This window comes from Calliphora vicina, chromosome 5, assembly GCF_958450345.1.
Source record: "Calliphora vicina chromosome 5, idCalVici1.1, whole genome shotgun sequence".
NCBI classification, from domain to species: Eukaryota; Metazoa; Arthropoda; class Insecta; order Diptera; family Calliphoridae; genus Calliphora; species Calliphora vicina.
The window spans coordinates 69,762,279-69,783,542 of record NC_088784.1 but is presented as its reverse complement, the minus strand read 5'-3'; the positions used below and the strand labels follow the sequence as shown (position 1 = coordinate 69,783,542).

At 28.7% G+C, this 21,264-nt stretch overlaps 1 protein-coding gene across 1 annotated transcript in view; it reads left to right on the top strand.

Moving 5' to 3' along the window:
- Cpr49Ad (Cuticular protein 49Ad) overlaps positions 1–3,957 on the top strand; it is a 30,500-nt gene extending 26,543 nt beyond the window's left edge. Inside the window, exons 2-4 of the mRNA XM_065512858.1 lie at positions 3,256–3,294; positions 3,355–3,814; positions 3,884–3,957. Of these exons, the coding sequence (XP_065368930.1) occupies positions 3,256–3,294; positions 3,355–3,814; positions 3,884–3,957 (573 nt within the window). The remainder of the gene's footprint in view (positions 1–3,255; positions 3,295–3,354; positions 3,815–3,883) is intronic.
- The last annotated feature ends 17,307 nt before the right edge of the window (positions 3,958–21,264 follow it).

Below are 21,264 nucleotides of genomic sequence, written 5' to 3'. Positions count from 1 at the left end.
TGTTAAAGTGATTTTTTAAAGTTATGTGATCTTCATCTGGTATGTTTTCTCTTATAACGGAATCCAATTTCCCCATCTGCTATTTATAAATTCTTTGTGGTCATAGTTAAAAATTGTATGACATTTTACCCAATATTTTTGAGATTTTATTTACATAAGTATGTTATATTTTTGATATCAGAACACAAACGACGAAATAGGATCGTTTTAAAAATTTAACATACCCGAGGTGTCCAACTTTGGGGACCCCTGGCCGTGCCACTGGTTGATCCGTGAGGTCCAAATTTAATACTTAAACTCGACAACACTTTCTGTTTGCCCATATCAAATTTAATTCATATCGGCCGTTTAGATTTATTTCCGTTTTTTTTTAAAATACTGTGCTTGCTTTTTTTCTATAATTTTTCGAAAAAAAAAAATTTGCAAAAAAATAAATTTTTTTTGACAATTTTTTTTCGAAATCAAAAACAGTTTTAACTTGTATTTTCCTTGAAGACTTATTTGGTCGCTTAGTGCGAGTTGGATATCTATCAAAATAAATATTTTGTAACTTAAAACATAAAATTTTTGACTTTTTTTGCAAAACCAAAAACTTTGTTTAATTTTTTTCAAAATTGACCCTTTTTTAATTTTTTTTTGCTTCAAAGGAAGCTTAGGAATTTTTTAGAAGACCTTTTTGGTCGTTTAGACGGATGCGAGTGGATATCTATCCAAATAAATATTTTGTAACTCAAGACACAATTTTTTTTATTTTTTTTTTGAAAAATCTAACTTTTTTGTCAAAATGGACCCTTTTTCAATTTTAAATTTAATTTAATTTTATTTTTTTTTCGAAAGATTGATGAAATATCTATCTAAACTATTTGGGACACATTTTGCTAAGAACAATAGGTGATAAGTTACATGGATAAAAAAACACCTGCTTGGTCAAAATGTAAAATTTTGACCCCCTCTAAATCAGAGAGAAAAATTGTCTCTGAATTACTATCCAATAGGAAGACATCGATTTCAAAAATTGGTTCACTTGACGTGAAATCCCCCATATGTACTATATAAACGAACACTGCTCTGAACCCCCTCATAACAATGGAACCCCCTCACAACAACGGATATAGGCTTTAAAACAATTTAAACAAAGTTTGAAATATCTCACTATAATGGCTTCATTGCTTGCGTTAAGGTTTTTACAAAACAGTGAAGGGGCGATTTTTATAACTTATTACTGAATTACGCACAGTGGGGCAGAACCAAAATTGTTTTGAAATAAATCTGGCATTTCAAAACAGCTGGTCCGATCGGGATAAGTTGGACCTACAATGGGTCAAAATCGGGAAAAAAATTTTAACTCGAATTTTTTTTCAAAATTATTTTTCCAAAAAAAATATTTTTTAAAAATTAAAAAAAAAATTGGAAAAAACTTTTTTTAAATAAAATTAAAAACATTTAGGAAAAAAAATTTTATAAAAAATTTTAAAACAATTAAAAAAAATAATTAATTTTGTTTAAATAAAAATATTTTTATGTATAATTTGGTGAAGGGTATATAAGATTCGGCACAGCTTACTTGATATAACTTAAACTCGAAAACTCTTTGGTTACGAACACATCAATTTTATCCCGATCGGACAAGACGTTTAGAAATACCAGATTTATTTCCAAAAAATTTATTATTTTCACGTCATATCAAATGCAAATGAATGTATAATGTATAATTTCAATTAAATCGGAGTTTATAAAAATCGAAGTTGGGTCGAAATAAAATGATACCAAATTGAAATTTTAAAGTTTGACAAAAAATTTATAATTTTCAACCAATACACTATGGTCCCAAATCGATTTTTTTTGGCAAAAATTCAAAAAAAAAAATTTTAAAAATTGTTAAAAATTAATTTATTTTCTTAATGACAACACTCCAAGCAATCAAGAAAATATATTTAAAAAAAACAGTTGGCAATACTGCTGGTCTGCTAGGCTTTCAAAGTTGTAACTTTAAACACGTGTTCTTAAATAAGTGTTAAAACAGTGTTGCAATTGTACAACGAGCAAGCCTTAAAAAATAAAGTTATAAAGTATTTAAAAAATGGCGAATGTAGCCCAAGGTAAGTAGTTTCATGGCATATTTTAGAATTTTATTTTTGTTGAGTCCTTGTCGTAATTCTTGATATTGTGATTGTGTAGTTTTGTAGTCTCGCCATAACCTATAACTTCCGTGGACCAAAAGTTGTGTTTGGGCACGAACTTGCATGGAAGTTTAAATGTGCAAGTGTTCGCCAAAGTGTATATTTTGAGTGTATATTCATATCTCGCCAGCATTTTTCAGCAAACTCCCACAATTGTCATTTGATTTTAGCACAATTTTTGATTACCCGTACCGAAATGCTTTCAGATTGGACAACAAACGGGAGCAAATATGATGTACTAATAAATTGGGTATACTAAAAAAATCAATAAAAATCTGATTATTAACAAAAAAAATCAAATAAAACAAAATGTATATAATTTTCTTATACATATAAAAAAATAGTTCAGTTCGTATACCTTCCCATTTAGTGGGCGTGGTCCAATTGATTATTTTTTGTTTAAATTTATTTATATGCCATGGACATTAAATGTGCTGAAACTAAAAGCTCTGACATGATTATTTTAATTTATGCCATAAAAATTGGATTTGAAACCATAGTGCAATGATGGTTGTAGGTTACAAGCCTAAAATTGCAATTTTTATAGAAAATATTAAATCCAAACATATATTTCTGTTTGTTTTCAAAACAAAAATTGTTTGGACGTTGATTAAATACATAGTGTGTCCTTTGGAATAGAAATATTTTTGGAACACTAGATGTATCATATGTTCTAACTTATAATAATTAAATTTCTTAGTACTCCAAAAAAAACTACCTTTGCTTACCAAAATTATATTCTGGAAGCAACTGGTCTATTATTGACAATAAAATGTTGTCTTCATTTATTGTTGGTGGGTATGTCACACTATAATAAATGTAAAAAAAATGATAATCCAATTAAAATAAAAAAAGAAACTAACATTCATAGAACTTTTAAACGGAAATTAAGACCAAAAATGATTTTTAATGAAAACGGAATATGACTGAAATTAGATTTTTTAATTAACATTATTCTAAAGAAATATTTAGCTTAAAAATGTTGGCGTATATTTGGACAGTTGTTTCGTTTAGTTTTAATAAAAATGGGAGCAACTACTATAAAATTAAATGATTTTTAATAAAAACTTAACAGTTCTTAGTTGAAAGTGTTAGAGAAACCAATAAGAAAATGGTGAGTTAAAGATAATTTATAGAAAAAATTAAAATAAAAATGTACTTAAATTTTGTTTAGAAACTTTTCACAACCTTAATGATATTAACTGCCTTGGTCTATATGGCTTTTGGAGCTGACTCTAATAATCCAGGTCGCTACAAAGACCAAGGACAGTATAAGCCAGGACAATATTATGATGCCGAAAATAATAATGGTCGCTATTATAAAAATCGTGAAGTTTACAATCAACGCCGTTATTACGACAATTTCTATAAGAAATACAATCCCGATGTGGAACCTCAAGAAGCTCGTATTGTTGAGCAGATTGTAGAACCAATTCAGGAAGATGGCAGTTATGGTTATATGTACGAAACAGAGAATGGCATACATAATGAGGCTCGTGGCAAGGCCATCACTTTGGACAATGGTGATACGGCTCAAAAGGTAGAGGGTGCTTTTTCGTTTATCACTCCCGAAGGAATACGTGTTAGTATACGCTATGTGGCTGATGAAAATGGATATCGTCCTATTATCACTTGTAAGTAATTGTTTATGTTGGTAAATTATTTAAAATTCATTTATAATATTATGCATTTTAAATTTTCAGACGATGGTGCTAATGTGGAACAGTTTACTCGATCCCAAGCGGCAGCCAATGTTGAAATTACTAAAAATAATTAAATTATTTTAAATGGTCAGTCTTGAAATAAGTAGTGCTATTTTGTAATCAAACAATAATTATGAATTATAGATTTTAATAAATCTTCTACAATAAATAACTATTTGTACAAACATGTTTACTTTTTAATTTTTCTATAAATTATGATTTATTAAAAAAAGCGATTAAAATGGAAAAGCTTATTTCGCTAGAACTGAATGTTAAAATTCAAAATAATTCTTATATGGAAATTAAAACGTCTGTTAATAACCTTTGCTGTGATATCAAAATTAGATATGATTCATTGTAACTATTGGGATAATTCATCCCAAAGCACACCTAGAGAAAAAATATAGTTGAGCATGTTTACTGTATCCATTCCAACATTGTTACAAGTTTTTTACTGTGACTAGTAACTATTTACATGTTTGTGGTAACCATAATATGGTTAATTTACGATTCACATGATTGTATTAACCATATGTATATGGTTACATTAAACAAGTATCCATTAAAGGGATATTTCCCATTCATATAATGTGTTAGAACTATAAGCCTCCTCTACCTTCGAAGAATCCGTTTCTTACCCACTTATTAACCTTTGCCCCGGAGTTTTATTTTGAGAACCAAAATATGTATATATGTGGTAGAAATGTTTGCATATTCTAAAAGATGTGGAAAAAATATCATGTTCTGCATACTCAGAAATCCTGAAATCGTCCTTCTATTCAGGGACATATAATCCCAATAATGCTGGGTTTCCGCATACACCGTAATCGCCGCACGGTGGCTCATATCTCAATTTCATCGGCCAAAAGTCCAACTTTTTGTTAACACAAAACTAAGGTAGCCAAAAAATTAGATAAAAATATTGTCAAAGTGTGCGTGGCATGCTGTTAAAGTCAAATATTTTATGTCATTTTATAAAAATGTGATTTTTGTAAATTTGATCAGAAGTAAATTATCATTACTCGCAAACTATTATAGATAATTGGATGATTTTTCTTTTGTTATGTTGGTAGGATAATAGTCTTTAAGAGCTGATATGATTTGTCATTGTACCGTTTATACCTGATGTGTTATTAATTTTTTTCTCAGGTACTATATTTTAGCCAAATTTAAATTTCAGTGGAGTAAAAGTGCTTAGGGTCAAAAGAGGTTAAACAAATTTTACAACCAGGAGAAAGTCCAAAGTGTCTTCTTTAAGCCTATATATACTTGTTGACCTGTTTTGACCTGTTTGTTGAACACTTTTTTCATTTGAATGAAATTACTCCCAAATTTTTGTTCTATTTTTATTTTATTTGTTCATATGACTGGCGCAAAGTACAAGTCGCAATTTTGAAGATATTGCGATAAAATTTGGTACATAAATTTTTTTCGGCCCGAGGACGAAGTCTATTGAAAATTACTGAAATCGGTCCACTATTTCACCTAGCACCCATACAAATGTTCTTCCGAAGTTATACTTTATCGGTCGTAAATGAGGCCACTGTGAGCCGCCGATAACGAAAACTGAAAAACTTTGGTGTTCGTCACCGTCTCGTTTCTGAATTGTTTTCGTTTCAGTTGGGTGGGTTGCGGCATAAAACAAAAACGAAATTATTTTTTAATTTTGGATGTCGCGCATTAAATAGAATTTCATTATTTTTGACACAATCATTATTTTTTCCTCTTCCAATAAAGAAAATTTGTTTTTTTATTCATTTTGATTTTCTTTAAACCTTTGACGACGAATGGGACGCATATCTCGCATTTGCGACATTACAGCCACAATTTTCATTGGATTTTGATCTAAGCGGTGTTGTTCGATGAAAAACAAATGTATATTTTTTTGACAATTTATGTTTTCTTATATCTCGAGTTCTAATTGATACTGTTGGATAAACTTTTAGTATTAGATGAACCAATGCCTTACGTAAATTTATTGACCAAAGAATTTTGAATCGGTTCTATACTTTTCCCGGGGGGACTGAAAATATGATGGGACATATGTGTCCCATTCGTCGTCAAATGTAAAAATAAAGGAGCTTTTTCTTTAAAATTTTTTTATTTTATTTAATATTTTATAATTGATAAACAATGAAATAACAAACAATTCAGTAAAAAACATTAAAAAAACACAAAATATTATATGGTTCATAAAATCTAAATCAAAATCGAACTTAATTGTGATACAATTCAAAATAATTTCTGTTCCAGTAAAGCACTTTTGTTTTTTACATGCAAATTGTGTTTGTTCGACTATCAATTCAGTTTTTTGTCCTGACTCCTCCATTCTATCTTGTTTGATAATGTCCAGCTACAGCCATCAAAAAACAGACGATCATAAAATCTGATCTTCGATTGATCATAAGTTTATATAATAATATTGGAAATGTTATCGAAATATAACATTTCCCAAGTCTGCTGTCATATCTTGAACCACGGATTCTCTCTGCTTTTTTGCCTGTGTATATATATCAGTTTTATATAAATAACCAATTTAAACTCGTAACTACACCCAAGCTTATGGGTTTGTCTTTCATATACTGAGGTCCTGAAATTTGACCATATGCTCGTATAAAGACTGATAAGTATTTGCCATGGGTCAAAGTTTTTCCAAATGCTGAGTTGTAATGATTTATTACTGGTCGTATTTTTAAGGCTCAATGGTATAATTGGTCGACGGCTTAGCTGTTCAGCATTGATAGCAAAATGTAAGCTTGAAAGAACACATTCAAAACTACCTCGAATCATAATCTTGGACATAAACGGTACTGAATACATTCCATCGTAGACGAGTACAATCTTATTTCTGCCAATCTCATTGCTTTCAATCTCCTTCACTTATGGAAAATATTATACCTTTCTGCTGGGTATAAAACCTGCCCGTATATGCAATCAAGGTCGTAATTTTGATTGTCTTTTTTTATGTGGAGTTTAATTAAAAATTCTTTGGCCGCTTTAGGTTTGGGAACACCTTATGCCATTGTTCAATTTTATTGGTTTTGCAATGTAAATAAAGCAATACTCTACTTTTTGAAACTAAAAAAAGCTTTTTTAGTTCAATGCATTTGTTTCCAAATTTTTACCTTTGACGACGAATGGGACACATATGTCCCATGATTTTTCTCGTAGAAGGAGTAATAATTTTTAAATTTTGACAACACTTTAGTCTTGTAATGTCGCTTTTACGAGTAAGAATCCGCAAAAAAAAATTAAAAATTTCCAGCGGAAAATTCTTCGTCGTCAAAGGGTTAAATTTGAAATAAAAAAATAATTCAAATAATTTCGTTCCTACAACACCGAAAACTATTTGAAATTGTTTTCGTTCCGGCCCCAAATGACAGGTTTTTCCAATTTTAGTTGCCGTTTTCTGAAACGAACTTTTTTTCGGTGCAAATGTATGGAATTTCATTTTCGGTGCCGATTACGGTGTATGCGGCAACGTAGCTTAACCATTTTGCGTGTGACATATAATTTCAATCAATGTTCTTGATGGGTGATTCGAAATTAAAAGATGAATTAAACATCAGAATATTTTCAAAAAACTGGAGCAAGGGGGTAAAAATGTACGAATATCTCCGAAGGTATAAGAGATTTTTTCAAAATCGGAATTTTAACGAAGAAATTGAATCGTTTTAAAAATTTAACATACCCAAGGTGACCTACTTTGGGATCCCCTGGCCTCTTCCCTGATGGCTCCATGAGGTCCAACTACAAAAGTTGAACTCGACAAGACATCCTCTTTGCATATGTCAAATTTCATTCAAATTGGACTAAGCGATTGAAGTAACAAATTAATTTCCCCATAATTTTTGTTCTATATCACTGTCTTCCAAACTGCTCAAATTTCAACAATGTTGTGGAATTCATTGTCAAGCTGCATCAATACGCTGACATGTACCGATATATTTTTATTAAAATATTGTAATGAATCCTTAAACCTGGTTTAGGGGTTATTTAGAGAAGAAATTGAAAATAAAGAAAATACGAAATCCCGAAAGGGTTAATGTAAATTAAATTTCATTATAATTTAATTAGAATGCATGCACTACTTGCTCATGCAAGAGATTATAAATTAAACAAGTTAGAAAAAGCTTTTTATAAAGCTTTAACAATTATTTTTGTAATGCCCAAAAGTATGCATATATTTTTTAATTAAAAAGTTAATGTTATCCGTACACAATAAACGAACACACGTGCATACATACATTTGTTTAGTAATGTTCGCAAATTAATAATCTTATTTAAAAATCGCCTAGTGTTGTAAATTATTGGATTTTTATTTTAATCGAATAAAAGTTTATAATTTTTGTTATTATTCGAGTGATGTATTAATTTTTAAAATTCCATCAATTAATCGAACGAATAAAAAATATTATTCGAATAATTTATTCATTCGTGATCGAATAAACTAACGTATCGAAAAATTAGTTTGATACCCATGTTATAATAAAATTTCTTATTGGATAACGAATGCCAAATTTTTAAAATTGTTTAAAAATAATCGTATTTATATTTTAAAATTGAGGAAATTTTAATTTTTTTTTAGCCTAAAAACTGCTATTACTCTTTGCTTCCTAAAAAAGGTTCTATATATTTATATATGGTAATAGGGGTTTCCCCAGGTTCTTCAAATTCAATCTATTTTTTTAACGACATTTTTTATTTAGGATAATTGTTCTAAATTCCCAAAGATGGGATTCCAAATGTTTGTTCCTCGATTCGATTTGAAAGATTTTTATTTTTATGGAATCTACTAGAAGAGATCTACATAAAACATTGCTCTAGCTATATGTTATATCTTATAGTTTACGAGTTATTCACATTTTAAAATTAAAATTCTAGTTGAATTAACAATATATTTATAAATATTCTTTAGAAATAATTGTTTAAAAACCTCTACCGAGTCAAATGTTATGCCCATTTAAATTAAATAAAAATAAAAAAGTCGAAAAAAGTATTTATATTAATATTAAATTATACAGAAAATAAGAGAGTTATAAATAATGTGTTTATAATTTTCTGAAAGATAACATTTCGGGAAATATTATAAAAGTAAAATAATATCAAATTTCATATTACTGCGTAGTCCAGAGCCTTCCAATATAGACATATTTTTTTATCAAAATTTAAAGTTTAGACAATATTTTCTCTAATCGCATAGCTGCTTTCAAAAATAAAAGACCTCTTTTCTATTCCTAAATATGTTTTTAAATATCTTGCAAATGGAATTTATAGCCCGGACCTCGGTACTGTCCACAGAGTCAACACACTAAAAATACCATTTTTGGGATTTTTGAAATTTTTTTTTTTTGTGGGATTGTCATTAACAATTCACAAATTTATTTTTCACTTATGGATTTTGATAAAAAGTTTCTATATAAGTGTAAAATTTCATTATAAACGATTCATAATTAAAGCTTTTATTGCATTTTAAAAATTTAAATTTTCCAAAAAAATCAGTTTCCATTTTTATACCCTACACCACCATAGTGGGGAGGGTATAATGCGTTTGTGCAGATGTTTGTAACGCCCAAAAATATTAGTCTAACACCTTAAAGTATACCGATCGACTTAGAATCACTTTCAAGCCTATTGAAACTGGCTGAAATCGGTCCATTATTTCACCTAGCCCCCATACAAATGTCCTCCCGAAATTGGACTTTATCGGTCATAAATGTTTAATTTATATATGTATCTCCACAAATTCCGCTCCAAATAAGTTTTATATACACAAAATTCATGTCACCAAATTTTGTTACGATCGGTCCATAATTAGTCATAGCATAGATGGGCACTTTGCAGTAAGTAAGCTCCAAATAAGTTTTATATACACAAAATTCATGTCACCAAATTTTGTTACGATCGGTCCATAATTAGTCATAGCATAGATGGGCACTTTGCAGTACCAGTAAAATTTCAGTAAAAATAGATTACTGAAAAAATGTTCAGTATTCAGTAAAGTTTTACTGATTACTGAAAAAAAACAGTATTCAGTAAATTTTTACTGAATACTGAACAAAATCAGTAACAGTAAATTGAAATCCATTATGCAATTACCGGTAAAATGTTATTAATTATATGTTAGTAGAAAAATATGTTACACTTCTTAATAGATATATTATTAGTAAAAATATTTACCTAAAGCCGTAGCCCACTGGATTTGAACCGAGGGCCTCAGGGTTGCTGGTCGCCGTTCTACTCACAACACCACCCCCTTATTTATTAACTGTGCGTTTTTAAATACTATGTACTTTATTTTCTGTTCGTGTGAAAAACAGTTTAAAAAATAAAATAGACAAATTAACAAAATATACATATTTCGATTCAAAATATATGCATGTAAACAACGCACTCTTTGTTTTGTATTTTTTTTATTTTCTTTCGACATAAAAAATAATAGGTATACTTGTGGTTTGTATTTTTATAAAAGAGAAGAAAATTTGTAAATTGGTAATCGGTTTAACGAAACTTTTATTTTTTCAAGTTGCAACTTCAAGAAAATCCCCATATTACTACTTTTGCTACCAAAAGTGCTAAATTGTCATGACTGATTGTAGGATAGTAAGTGAAGTTTTTGTTGAGAATATAAAATATTTTAAATTTAAAATAGTTTTTAAAAAAATATATATATAAAAAATACTTAACACGTCTAGGATTCGAACCAGCGATGTCAATCTTGTAGTCCACTGTTCTACAACACCACTGCGTAGCTATCTGATTCTATGTAAATTATTTTTAAATATAAATAACAGTTTCCTTTCCGTTTTAAACAAAATATTTAAAAATAAATTCGGCCAATTGACAAAATATAACTGTTACTTACATTTTTTGTTTATTAACACTTTCACGTATGCGGTCACCGGTGCCCCAAGATTTTCTTCAAATTATTCTCAATATAGAGCGAAATTTTGAGTTCACAGATATAGTAAATGGTTATTTCCAAAGAAAACTAATTTATTTTTAAGAATTTCATGGCACTGCCTGCCAAAAAGATCAAAATTTTCAAAAATTATCAATATATGTACGTCGAAATAAAGCGTGTAGTGAACTCATAGCTATAAAAATTACAGCGGTTTAATCACATGCAAAAGTCTATTTGAGTGTAAAATTTTGAAATGTTGGTGTTAAGAAAAGCTAACGGTGGAAAATAAGACTTATGTATTTGAAAACAAAAAAAACTTTTTTTCATCAAAAATATTTTTTTAACAATAAATAAAATAAATATTATTAATTCTTTTTTTAGGTCTGTTCATTTACTTTCCTAGTAAGAGTGAGTCGAAAATCCTCAAATTTTATTAACATGTAATTCATAAAATTTTACCGGTAATGCATAATAGACTTCAATTTAATGATACTGATTTTTTTCAGTATTCAGTAAAAATTTACTGAATACTGAATTTTTTTTCAGTAATCAGTAAAATTTTACTGAATACTGATTTTTTTTCAGTAATCAGTAATTTACTGAATACTGCAATGCTTAATGCATTAGAAATATAATGCGGTGTGCCCATGTATGAGTCATAGCTCCCATATAGACCCGCTTCCGAAAATCACATTAACGTGCATAAATCGCTTAAAAATGTTGGTATACACACAAAATTCAACATAATTAACTTTCATATAGACATAAATTACACGACCTAATTTCATGGTGATCGGTCCATAATTGGTCATAGCTCCCATATAAGGCAAACTTCCGAAAATCACTCAAAAACATAAATTATTGAAATTTTAAAAGAATAATGTTTTTGCTCTTTTACTTATATTATATGGTCGGGCTTGACCGACCATACTTTCTTACTTGTTTTTTTTCGGGAATTGTGGGATTATCATTAAGAATTCACAAATTTCTTTTTCACTTATGGATTTTGATAAAAAGTTTCTATATATGTGTAAAATTTCATTAATAACAATTCATAAATAAAGCTTTTATTGCTCTTTCAAAATTTAAATTTTCCAAAAAAATCAGTTACCATTTTTCATTCTTATATTTTTGAAAAAACCATTCTATTAATTAATTGATTAAATTTTTTAATTCGTAATTTTTTTTAAAAGAAAACACTATTTCCTAATACGTACTGCATTACGATATTTGGTAATGCAGTTGCCGGCAATGCAGTGCACATAAATATGTTACAAAACGGCAAGATTTTTATAATTTTAGTTTGCTGTTGATTTTGAATTCACTAATTTGACTAGTGGAAAAGAAAGAATATACATATTTGTTTTTTTATAATGCCTCAAATTGAAAAAACCTTTCCTACAGAGAATCCTAAGACCACCGTTATGTTATTATATATCAAAGTTTGGCATCAAACCTATATTTTTACACCCTAGGTGTAAAAAAATTTTCTTTTATTAAATATTTTAAAATAAAATTTAATAAAAACCAATATGTAAGTGTGTGTACAAATGAATACAAATTTAACACAATGTTTATCTATTTAAATGTTAAATTTATTTAAATGTTCAAATAACATTGCATAACTTTACGTTTCATAGAAGTATATTTTATAAAATTTTATTAATTTTAACAAACTTTTAAACATTGTAGATACCTTTTAAATATTTATTTAAACAATTTCAAACTCATATCAAATTTAATTAAAATGTCAATATCAAAATGATAATTTTTTATTATCTTGTTTTGTTTCTTAATAATTGTGACATTTATGTGTAAATGTACTCGTATGTATATAACGTTTACATGCATAGCTAATGTTTACATTTTAATTAGCTATTGAATAGTGGAATTTTGAAATTTATTGTAAATTATTACAAATATTTCTATTTATAATAATCTGTTGATTTTCTTTTAACAATAACATTGGCTTAACTAATTTCTACTCCTGTTCATGCACTAAAACTATTGATCTGTGGCACAGTTATATGAAAATTTCATGAAAGAAATTCTTTAATATAAGACGATGTCAAATAACATATTTTTAATGCCCTTGATTACCATATAAAAATAAAAAGGTCTAGTCAGTCTAAAGTGTATTTGGCCAAAAACACTTATATTTTAAATTCAATGAAATCGACCTTATTTTTGCAAAAAAATCTCCATTGAGTTTTTTAATTATTAAAATTTTTTGAAAATTTCTAAAAAGAAGACTCAGTTTCCCACACTTTCCCAATTTTGGTAATGCAGTGACCATTTTTGAAAATCGTTTGCAAAATCGCTGAGTTACGGACGTTTAAGTTTAAAAAATAATATTTTTTCAAACAATTTTCATTTTCTTCACGATTTAGGTTGATCGTAGGGCAGTAAAATATTTTTTTCTTATTTTCGTGCGACCCCACAAAGTATATATATTCTGGATCGTTATAGATAGCGAAGTCGATATAGACATGTCTGTCTGTCCGTCTGTATATAAATAACTTACAAACATGATTCATACATCAATATGTCGGGAATTCTCTCAGCTCGGTTACTACTTAAAATCGAAAAATCGACCCAGAAAAGGATGAGATATAAGGAAAAAAAACCCGGAAATGCCTCGATTTTTGGCCTATTTTTTATCTATATCTGGATTACTAAGTCATTAATATAGACAATATGGATATCTAATGATAGATATTTTAAAGTCCATTGCAACGATGTATATAGTAAGTTGGACCTACAATGGGTCAAAATCGGGAAATATATTTTTTAACCCGAATATTTTTTTCAACAAACATTTTTCTGTCATAAATTATTTTTCCAAAAAATTTTTTTTTAAAAATTAAAAAAAAAATTTTTATAAAAAATTTTAATTTTGTTTACCTAAAAATATTTAAAAAAAATAATTTTTAAGTATAATTTGATGAAGGGTATCTAAGATTCGGCACAGCCGAATATAGCTCTCTTACTTGGTTTTGTGACAGCTTGTTTTTCGGTTTTTTCAAATAGACGTTGCACAGTGGTATGAGAAAAAAAAGAGGGAAATAAATCTGTAACTTCTAAACCCTTAGTCCAATTTAAACGAAATTTCACATGCGCAAAGAGGATAATTCTCGCTAAGAATTTACCTAGCACTGTTATTTACATTCATAAAAATGTTGCTATGTAGGCAACATGCTTTTTTATGAATTTCTATGTTAGGTAAATTATCTGCGAGTTGTTAAGTTTTCCCTAATTAATTTGCCACGTAAAAAACATAATGTAGAAATTAGGATATTCATTCGACTAATGATCGTTCACTTCAATCTTTACTTTTTAAAAAAATTTAAATTATTCGAATAATTCGATTAATTTTAAACGTGTGATCGAATTATTCGAACAAGTTAAAATCTCTTATTCGAATTATTCGTTTTATTCGAACAAGAGAAAAATCGAATAATTCGAATACCCTAGTAGACATGTTATATATCAATGGATAGAATATTTTGTCTACTTTCCAATAATGTATATAACTTTTGAAAATGAACAAATTCATGGAATACTTTTTTGAAAAATATGACAAAAAATGCTTTTTAATGAGTTTTGGCATATATAAAAATTTTTTCAAATTGAAATAAAATTTTTATTTATGAATATTTTGTAATGAAATTTTTATTATTTTTATATATTTTTATTGAAAATGGAAAAATGAAAATATGTTTTGAAATTTGTAATCAGGAATCCCGCAATTCCCAAAAAAGTATTGAAAAATTCCAGAAATGTGATTTTTTCGTTTTTTGGCTATAATATCCATACTAGGGGCGGGGTTATCGGAACCCTTTACAAAATAATTAAGAACATATTGGGCCATCTAAAATAGATTATTATAATTTGATATCAACTATGCGCTTTGAGAATTTTTGCTCTTAAGTTGAATTTTACATAAAAAATAGACATTTTTTGAATGGACCTGGTCCCCTCGGTATCAAAAATTATATATAGCTTTTCAAAAAGTACAAATTCATTATACATCCTCTTAGAAATTTATTAGATAACTTAAAATGAATAAACGTACTTTTTTCTCCAAAAAATAGCGAAAAATCGCATATTTTTTGTTTTTCAAATGCTTGTAACAAATGCATGTAACTTTGGACTCAATCATGATTTTTAACCAATTCTTTCTTTATTTGATATATACATCTGTTGTTAATTGTATAAAGAAAAGTGGAGAAATATCGGGAAATATTTGGAACCGCGCTCATCAAAAAACTGGAGTAGGGTGGGTAAAAATGTTGAAAATTTAATTTTCAAATGAGAATATCTCCTAAGTTAAAAAAGATAATTGATAGCTACGACGATTTTATGTAGCGCTCAATAAGAAGATTCTATATATGTAAGTTTTTTAAAATCGGAACACAAACGAAGAAATATTATCATTTTTAAAATTGAACATACCCGAGGTGTCCTACTTTAGGGATCCCTCTTCTCGCTCGTGGTTGCATTATGAGGTCCAAATTCAAAACTTAAACTTACCAACGCTTCTTCTTTGCATTTCATTCAAATTGGGCTAAGGGTTTAGAAGTTACAGATTTATTTCCATCTTTTTTTTTTCTCATACCACTGTGCATTGTCAAATTAAGAATGCCATTATTTCAATAAAACGAAGTGATCGCGAAAATCTTTAAGTATTTTGAAACTCAACATAACATAAATGCTTCGGTATAACCTCTGCATATTTCTTTCCTTCACTTCTGTATAACTGTGTTATTTTAGACACTATTTAATTAAACTTTATAAAATATGTTAACAAATTATAATCAATGTTTGCCAGATACAAATCTTTCTCACATGAATTATTATTAAAAGAAAAATCTTTAAAATGTTTGGTTTGTTTGTATTTTTTAGAAACAACTAATCTGATGAATATATTTTTAAAAGTAAGAATGTTTTAATAACGTTATGCTAGCAAAAACTAAAATGTTCTTGCTACATCTTGAAGAATTTTATTTCCATGTTGACCATGAATTCTCTTCAATTATAAATCAAAATTATTTTTATTCATATGTGATTTGTTAAGAACATTAAAAATTATGTTCACATCTTTTTTTTTTTATTCAACAAACATTTAATATACATATTTATAAATATAAATATTTGTTTTTAAGCTACAACATATTTTAGATTTGTGAGAATTTTTATTTTAAACAAAGAGTTTTTTTTAAACATTTTAACTAACCCTAAATATAATGTTACATATCTAAATAAGTATTTCATATTTCATGAAAAGATGAAATATTTTCTTAAGAATTAATTGGATTTAGTCATAAAATTATACTCTCCCTAAAAAATACAAAAAATAATAATAAAAATTTAATGTCATTGTTCAAATTTTATTTCAACAAATACTTTAACAAGCAAACAAAATAAATTTTACGCGTATTTGCTGAAATACACACCAATAAAAATTATTTATAATTATGACATGATAATTAAAATTTTAAAAGATTGTTTTAACATCTTAGTACTCATATCACTGTAATGGTGTTATAAATATTAATTTTGGGATTTAATTAAATCCAGGGGATTCATATGTTAGTAATTGCCTAAAACAGTGATTAAGATTATATTAAATTAGAAACCTGTAGCATTCTTAGATCAATGAATTATAAAATTATTTGTAATGTAAAAGAGCAACAAACCTTTATAATCAAAACAAGTAAGAGAGCTATATTCGACTGTGCCCAATTTTATATACCCTTCACCAAATTATACTTCAAAATACAAATTTTAAATATTTTTAGGTAAACAAAATTTATTTTTTTTCCAGTTTTTTTTTTTAATTTTTTGTAAAAAAAAATTTTCGAACTGTTTTTTGTAAATTAATTTTTTTTTTTTTTAAATTTTAAAATTTTTTTTTATAATATTAACAAAAATATAAAAAATTTGGTGAAAAAAAATCGGATTAAAAAATATTTTTCCGATTTTGACCAATTGTAGGTCCAACTTACTATGATCTTATATACGTCGTTGAAAAGGTCTTTGAAATATCTATCATTAGATATCCATATTGTCTATATTAATGACTTAGTAATCCAGATATAGGAAAAATAGGTAAAAAATAGAGGTTGTCCTGGTTTTTTCCTTATATCTCAGCCATTTGTGGGCCGATTTTGTCGATTTTAAATAGCAACCGAGCCGATATATTGATGTACGAGTCATGTATGTAAGTTATTTGGGGGCTACGGAAAGTTGATTTCAACAGCCAGACGGACATGGCTTAATCGACTCAGCTATCTATAAGGATCCAGAATATATATGTATATACTTTATAGGGTCGGAAAATTATATTGTGGAAATTACAAACGGAATGATAAACTTATATATACCCTTCTCAGGAAGGTGTAGGGTATAAATAAGATGTACTTTTGGCCAATTAACAAGTGCATAAGCAAAATATATTATTCGATAAATTTTATTTATATAAGTATTGTATTATTTCAACAATGCATAGAATATATCAAAATAATATTTTATTTTAAATATTAGGTTGTTCATTTACTTTCTCAGTAAATACTTGCAACGAGAGAATAAAATCAAAATTTACAAAATTACTCTCTTAAATTCTCAAAAATAGTAAAAAGTAAATGAACGCTTTTCCAGTAACAATTGTTTTATACACACAATTTCCTTATTTTATTCCTTTTAAAATATATAAATACTCACATTTTCTTCAATTTTATTGAAAATTCTTTTGTTTTGACATTTTTTCACCACAAAAATAAAATTTTAAATAAGTAAACAATAACACAAAACATATAAAATATAATCTGCTAACTATTACGAGTTCAAAATAGAACTTGTAATCAAGGTTGCCAACTATTCAGCTCAGAAAATGGCTAGATTTAGAATTCAAAATGGCTAGAAATGGCTAAAACCCAAAAATAACTGAATACAAATTCATAAATATTACATTTCTTGCCCCAATTACCACGAAGTCTGTTTATGTGTTAACTAATAGTTACACTGACAGTTTTCAAAAATAATTTTTACCGACTTCGTGTTAATGGGGTTTAGCAGACCATTTGCTCAATCTCCGGTTATCGTTTTTCGTAACGATATACTTCCAATTAATAGAATTTTTGTATGAGAACTGTCAGTATATCGTCACGATAAAAAATAACCAGCGATTGAGAAAATTGGGATAAAGATTGTAATATCAATAATTTTTTTTCCTTTTTGATAAATTAAACGAATTTCTGGGCACTTACTTTCAAAATTGGATCCATTAAAGAAATGCAAAATTGATTTTTGAATTTGCCTGATGTGTTTGCTTTGGAAACAATTTCGAAGCCTGTTTTCATAAAATCAATAATATTCTCATCAAATCATCAATAGACGAATTTGTTTAAAAATTCTGTTTTTTTGTAATTTGATAAAAAATACTGTTTTATTTTTAAAAAATTCCAAAAATATTTAAGAAAATTATAAAATAAAAATGGCTAAGATAAAATAAAATGGCTAGATCTTCCGGCTAGATTAAATCTAGCCATTTTTATATGGCTAAATGAAAACAAAATCGCTAGATCTAGCCGGAAAATGGCTAAATTCTCAACCTTGCTTGTAATAGTTTGCAACGAGAGAACACTCTCTAAAATTTATACGCTCTTGATTTTTTCTCTACTGCAAGTTTTTAACAATTGTTACTAACTAGTAACAACTTTTAGTTATTGAACATAGCTATTGTAATGAAATAATAATAATAGCAATACTACTGTAGTCAATTAATATGCAATTTATATCATAATTGAGCAATTTTAAAGGTTCTCGTAATATTGAAATAAAGTGAAAAACACAATAATACCAATTATATTTTTATATCCACCACTAAAAAGATGGAGTATACATACATATATTGGGTGAATGACTTAAACATGTGGGTTTTACAATAGATGGTGTATATATATAGAATTTTGTGGCAATAAAGCGTCATATGCGGGAAGTTTTGCTTTATTTCTTTAATTTGAAAAAAGTGCCGCTGAAGTACACCGATTGCTAACCAAAGTCTATGGTGAATGTGTTCCATTGGTTTCTGTGTGCGAAATACAGTTTGGCTCAGAAGTGGTGATTTTGACACGGAAGACAAACTCAACTAAAACTGTTTGAAGACCAAGAATTGAAGTCATTACTCCATGAAGATTGTTGTAAAACTCAATAAGATCTCGCAAAATCATAGGGAGCTACTCAAGCAGCAATTTCCAAACGTTTAAGAGCAGCAGGATTCATCCAAAAGCAACAGAATTGGGTACCATACCAATTGAAGCTGAGATACTTTTAAATACGATTTTGCATATCCGAAATTATGCTTGAAAAATGGATTCATTAGGATATCCCCAAGCGTAAGAAATCGTATGTGACGCTCATTCGTTTAAAGCGTGCATTGGCCGAAAATCAGGTAAGAGTGTATATACCCACCTCTATTTTACCAATCATTTCAGACCAACAGAGACCATATCATCCCCTTAGGTCCTTTCCTCTAGACCCTCTCGTGCCTTAAAAATACAGATGGACGGTATTTAGATCTGTAATAGTACGGCCAATGCATTTTACGGCCAATGCTCGCTTCAAACGAAGTAGTTGCGGTCGGTACATGTTTCCTGTGATTGTCTTGTAAGATTTCAGAAGCTCATAATAGATAGGAACCATTTTTCTCCCAACAAATACAGAGAATCACCTTAGCTCCGTGAATATTCGGCTCTGGAGTCGATTCGGTTGGTTGGCTGGGCTTCAGATACGATCTCTTTCTCTTCCGGTTATCGTAATGCATCCATTTTTCATCGCAAGTAGTGATTCATTGAAAAGTGATTTTCTTTTATAGCATTCAAGCAGCATTCCAGATATACAAATTCGTCTTTCAAGGTCTCTAACCTATAATTCGTATGGTACCCAATATCCCTGGTTTTGGATGAATTCTACTGATTGAAAATGTTTTGAAATTGCTGATTGAGTAACTCCCAATGATTAAGCAAGCTCTTGTTGAGTTTGACAACAATCTTCATGGGCTAGCCTGGGCGATATTTGTCTTCCATTTCAAAACCGGACAAACCATCAAAATAACGTTGAAACCGATGAAAGAACACATTCAGCACAAGCTTCAGAGAGCAGTCGGTGTACTTCAGCGGCACTTTTTGTTGAAATTAAAGAAGTAAAGCAAAATTTTCCTCATATGACGCTTTGTTGGCACAAAATTCGACATTTTCGAAGTAAAAAAAAACATTGCTGTCTACAGTATAATGTTCAATAACTAAATGAGAGTAAATGACTGATATGTACTATTCAAAATGATATATAAGTAATTAAAAACAAAAACCGCGTTTAAAAGATACACTATCTATGTAAAACCCTCATTTTTAAGTCGTACTCCAATAATTTTCGGGTTTTGGGTGTGTTTGAAGTTTTGAAGAATGCTTGAACGAAGTTATTAATGGGGTAATTTTATTTATTTTGTTTTGTAAGACGAAAAATTTTTAGAAGCTTTTGGTATATATTTTGAGTTACATGTGTGGATATGGAAAAATCTTTATGATCCGACATTTTTCTTGGGTCCCTAAGTCATTTTGTAGGGGATATAACATACATATAACATACTCTCTACACAAATAATTTTTCAAACTTTTCCTTATCGAGAATCGAGGCAGCTCACTGTAGAATCTCCAAAAGAACAACAATCTTTTCAGTTCTCTGTTTCTTGAGTAATCGGGTTCTAATTAAGAATCCGGTAATGAAGTTATACCTATTTGTAAGGCGATTCTCAGAAATTAACTGCAGGCTTGTGTTATTCCACAAACATTCATCAAATTTATTTTTTTGATAAGAGGATTTGGAGCAATGTTTTTGCTTTCTTAAAAGGACATGCAACTTATCTGCAATCTTAAACCATTACTAATGATTTTAAGAAATTTACGGACCCTACACTTTGGTAATTATGCGAGGAGACTTGGCCTGCCCTTTAATGACTTCTGCAAAAGTTGTCATAATGAAGAGGATGCCATTGTTTGGAGATCATTTTTCATCTTCTTTGTTAATTCTCGACATTAGGTTTCTGGGATATCGTTCCTTAAATAGTCTTTCTGAGCTATCGGACACGAAGTTAGAATGCATCAATACCTTCATTAGGAATAGCCAGACACGGGAATCTCTAAGGAGTGACCCATTATCCGTCAAAGACAGGTGCATACTATTCTCCTCACTTCTCTTCTTTTGAACATTTCCTCTTTATTTCTCCTACTCCTTATTCTGTCTGATTTCCCCCCTTCTCTTTTCATTTCTATCTGCACCTCTTCTATTTATATTTTCAGGTTACACAAAGGGACATAATGTTTTGGATCCAAGTCGCTGCTCTCTTTCCTGTTTCTACCATGAGGCAATTGACCTGTTGACCTAATCTAAGTGTCAATTACAAAAAAGTGGCAATAAATCT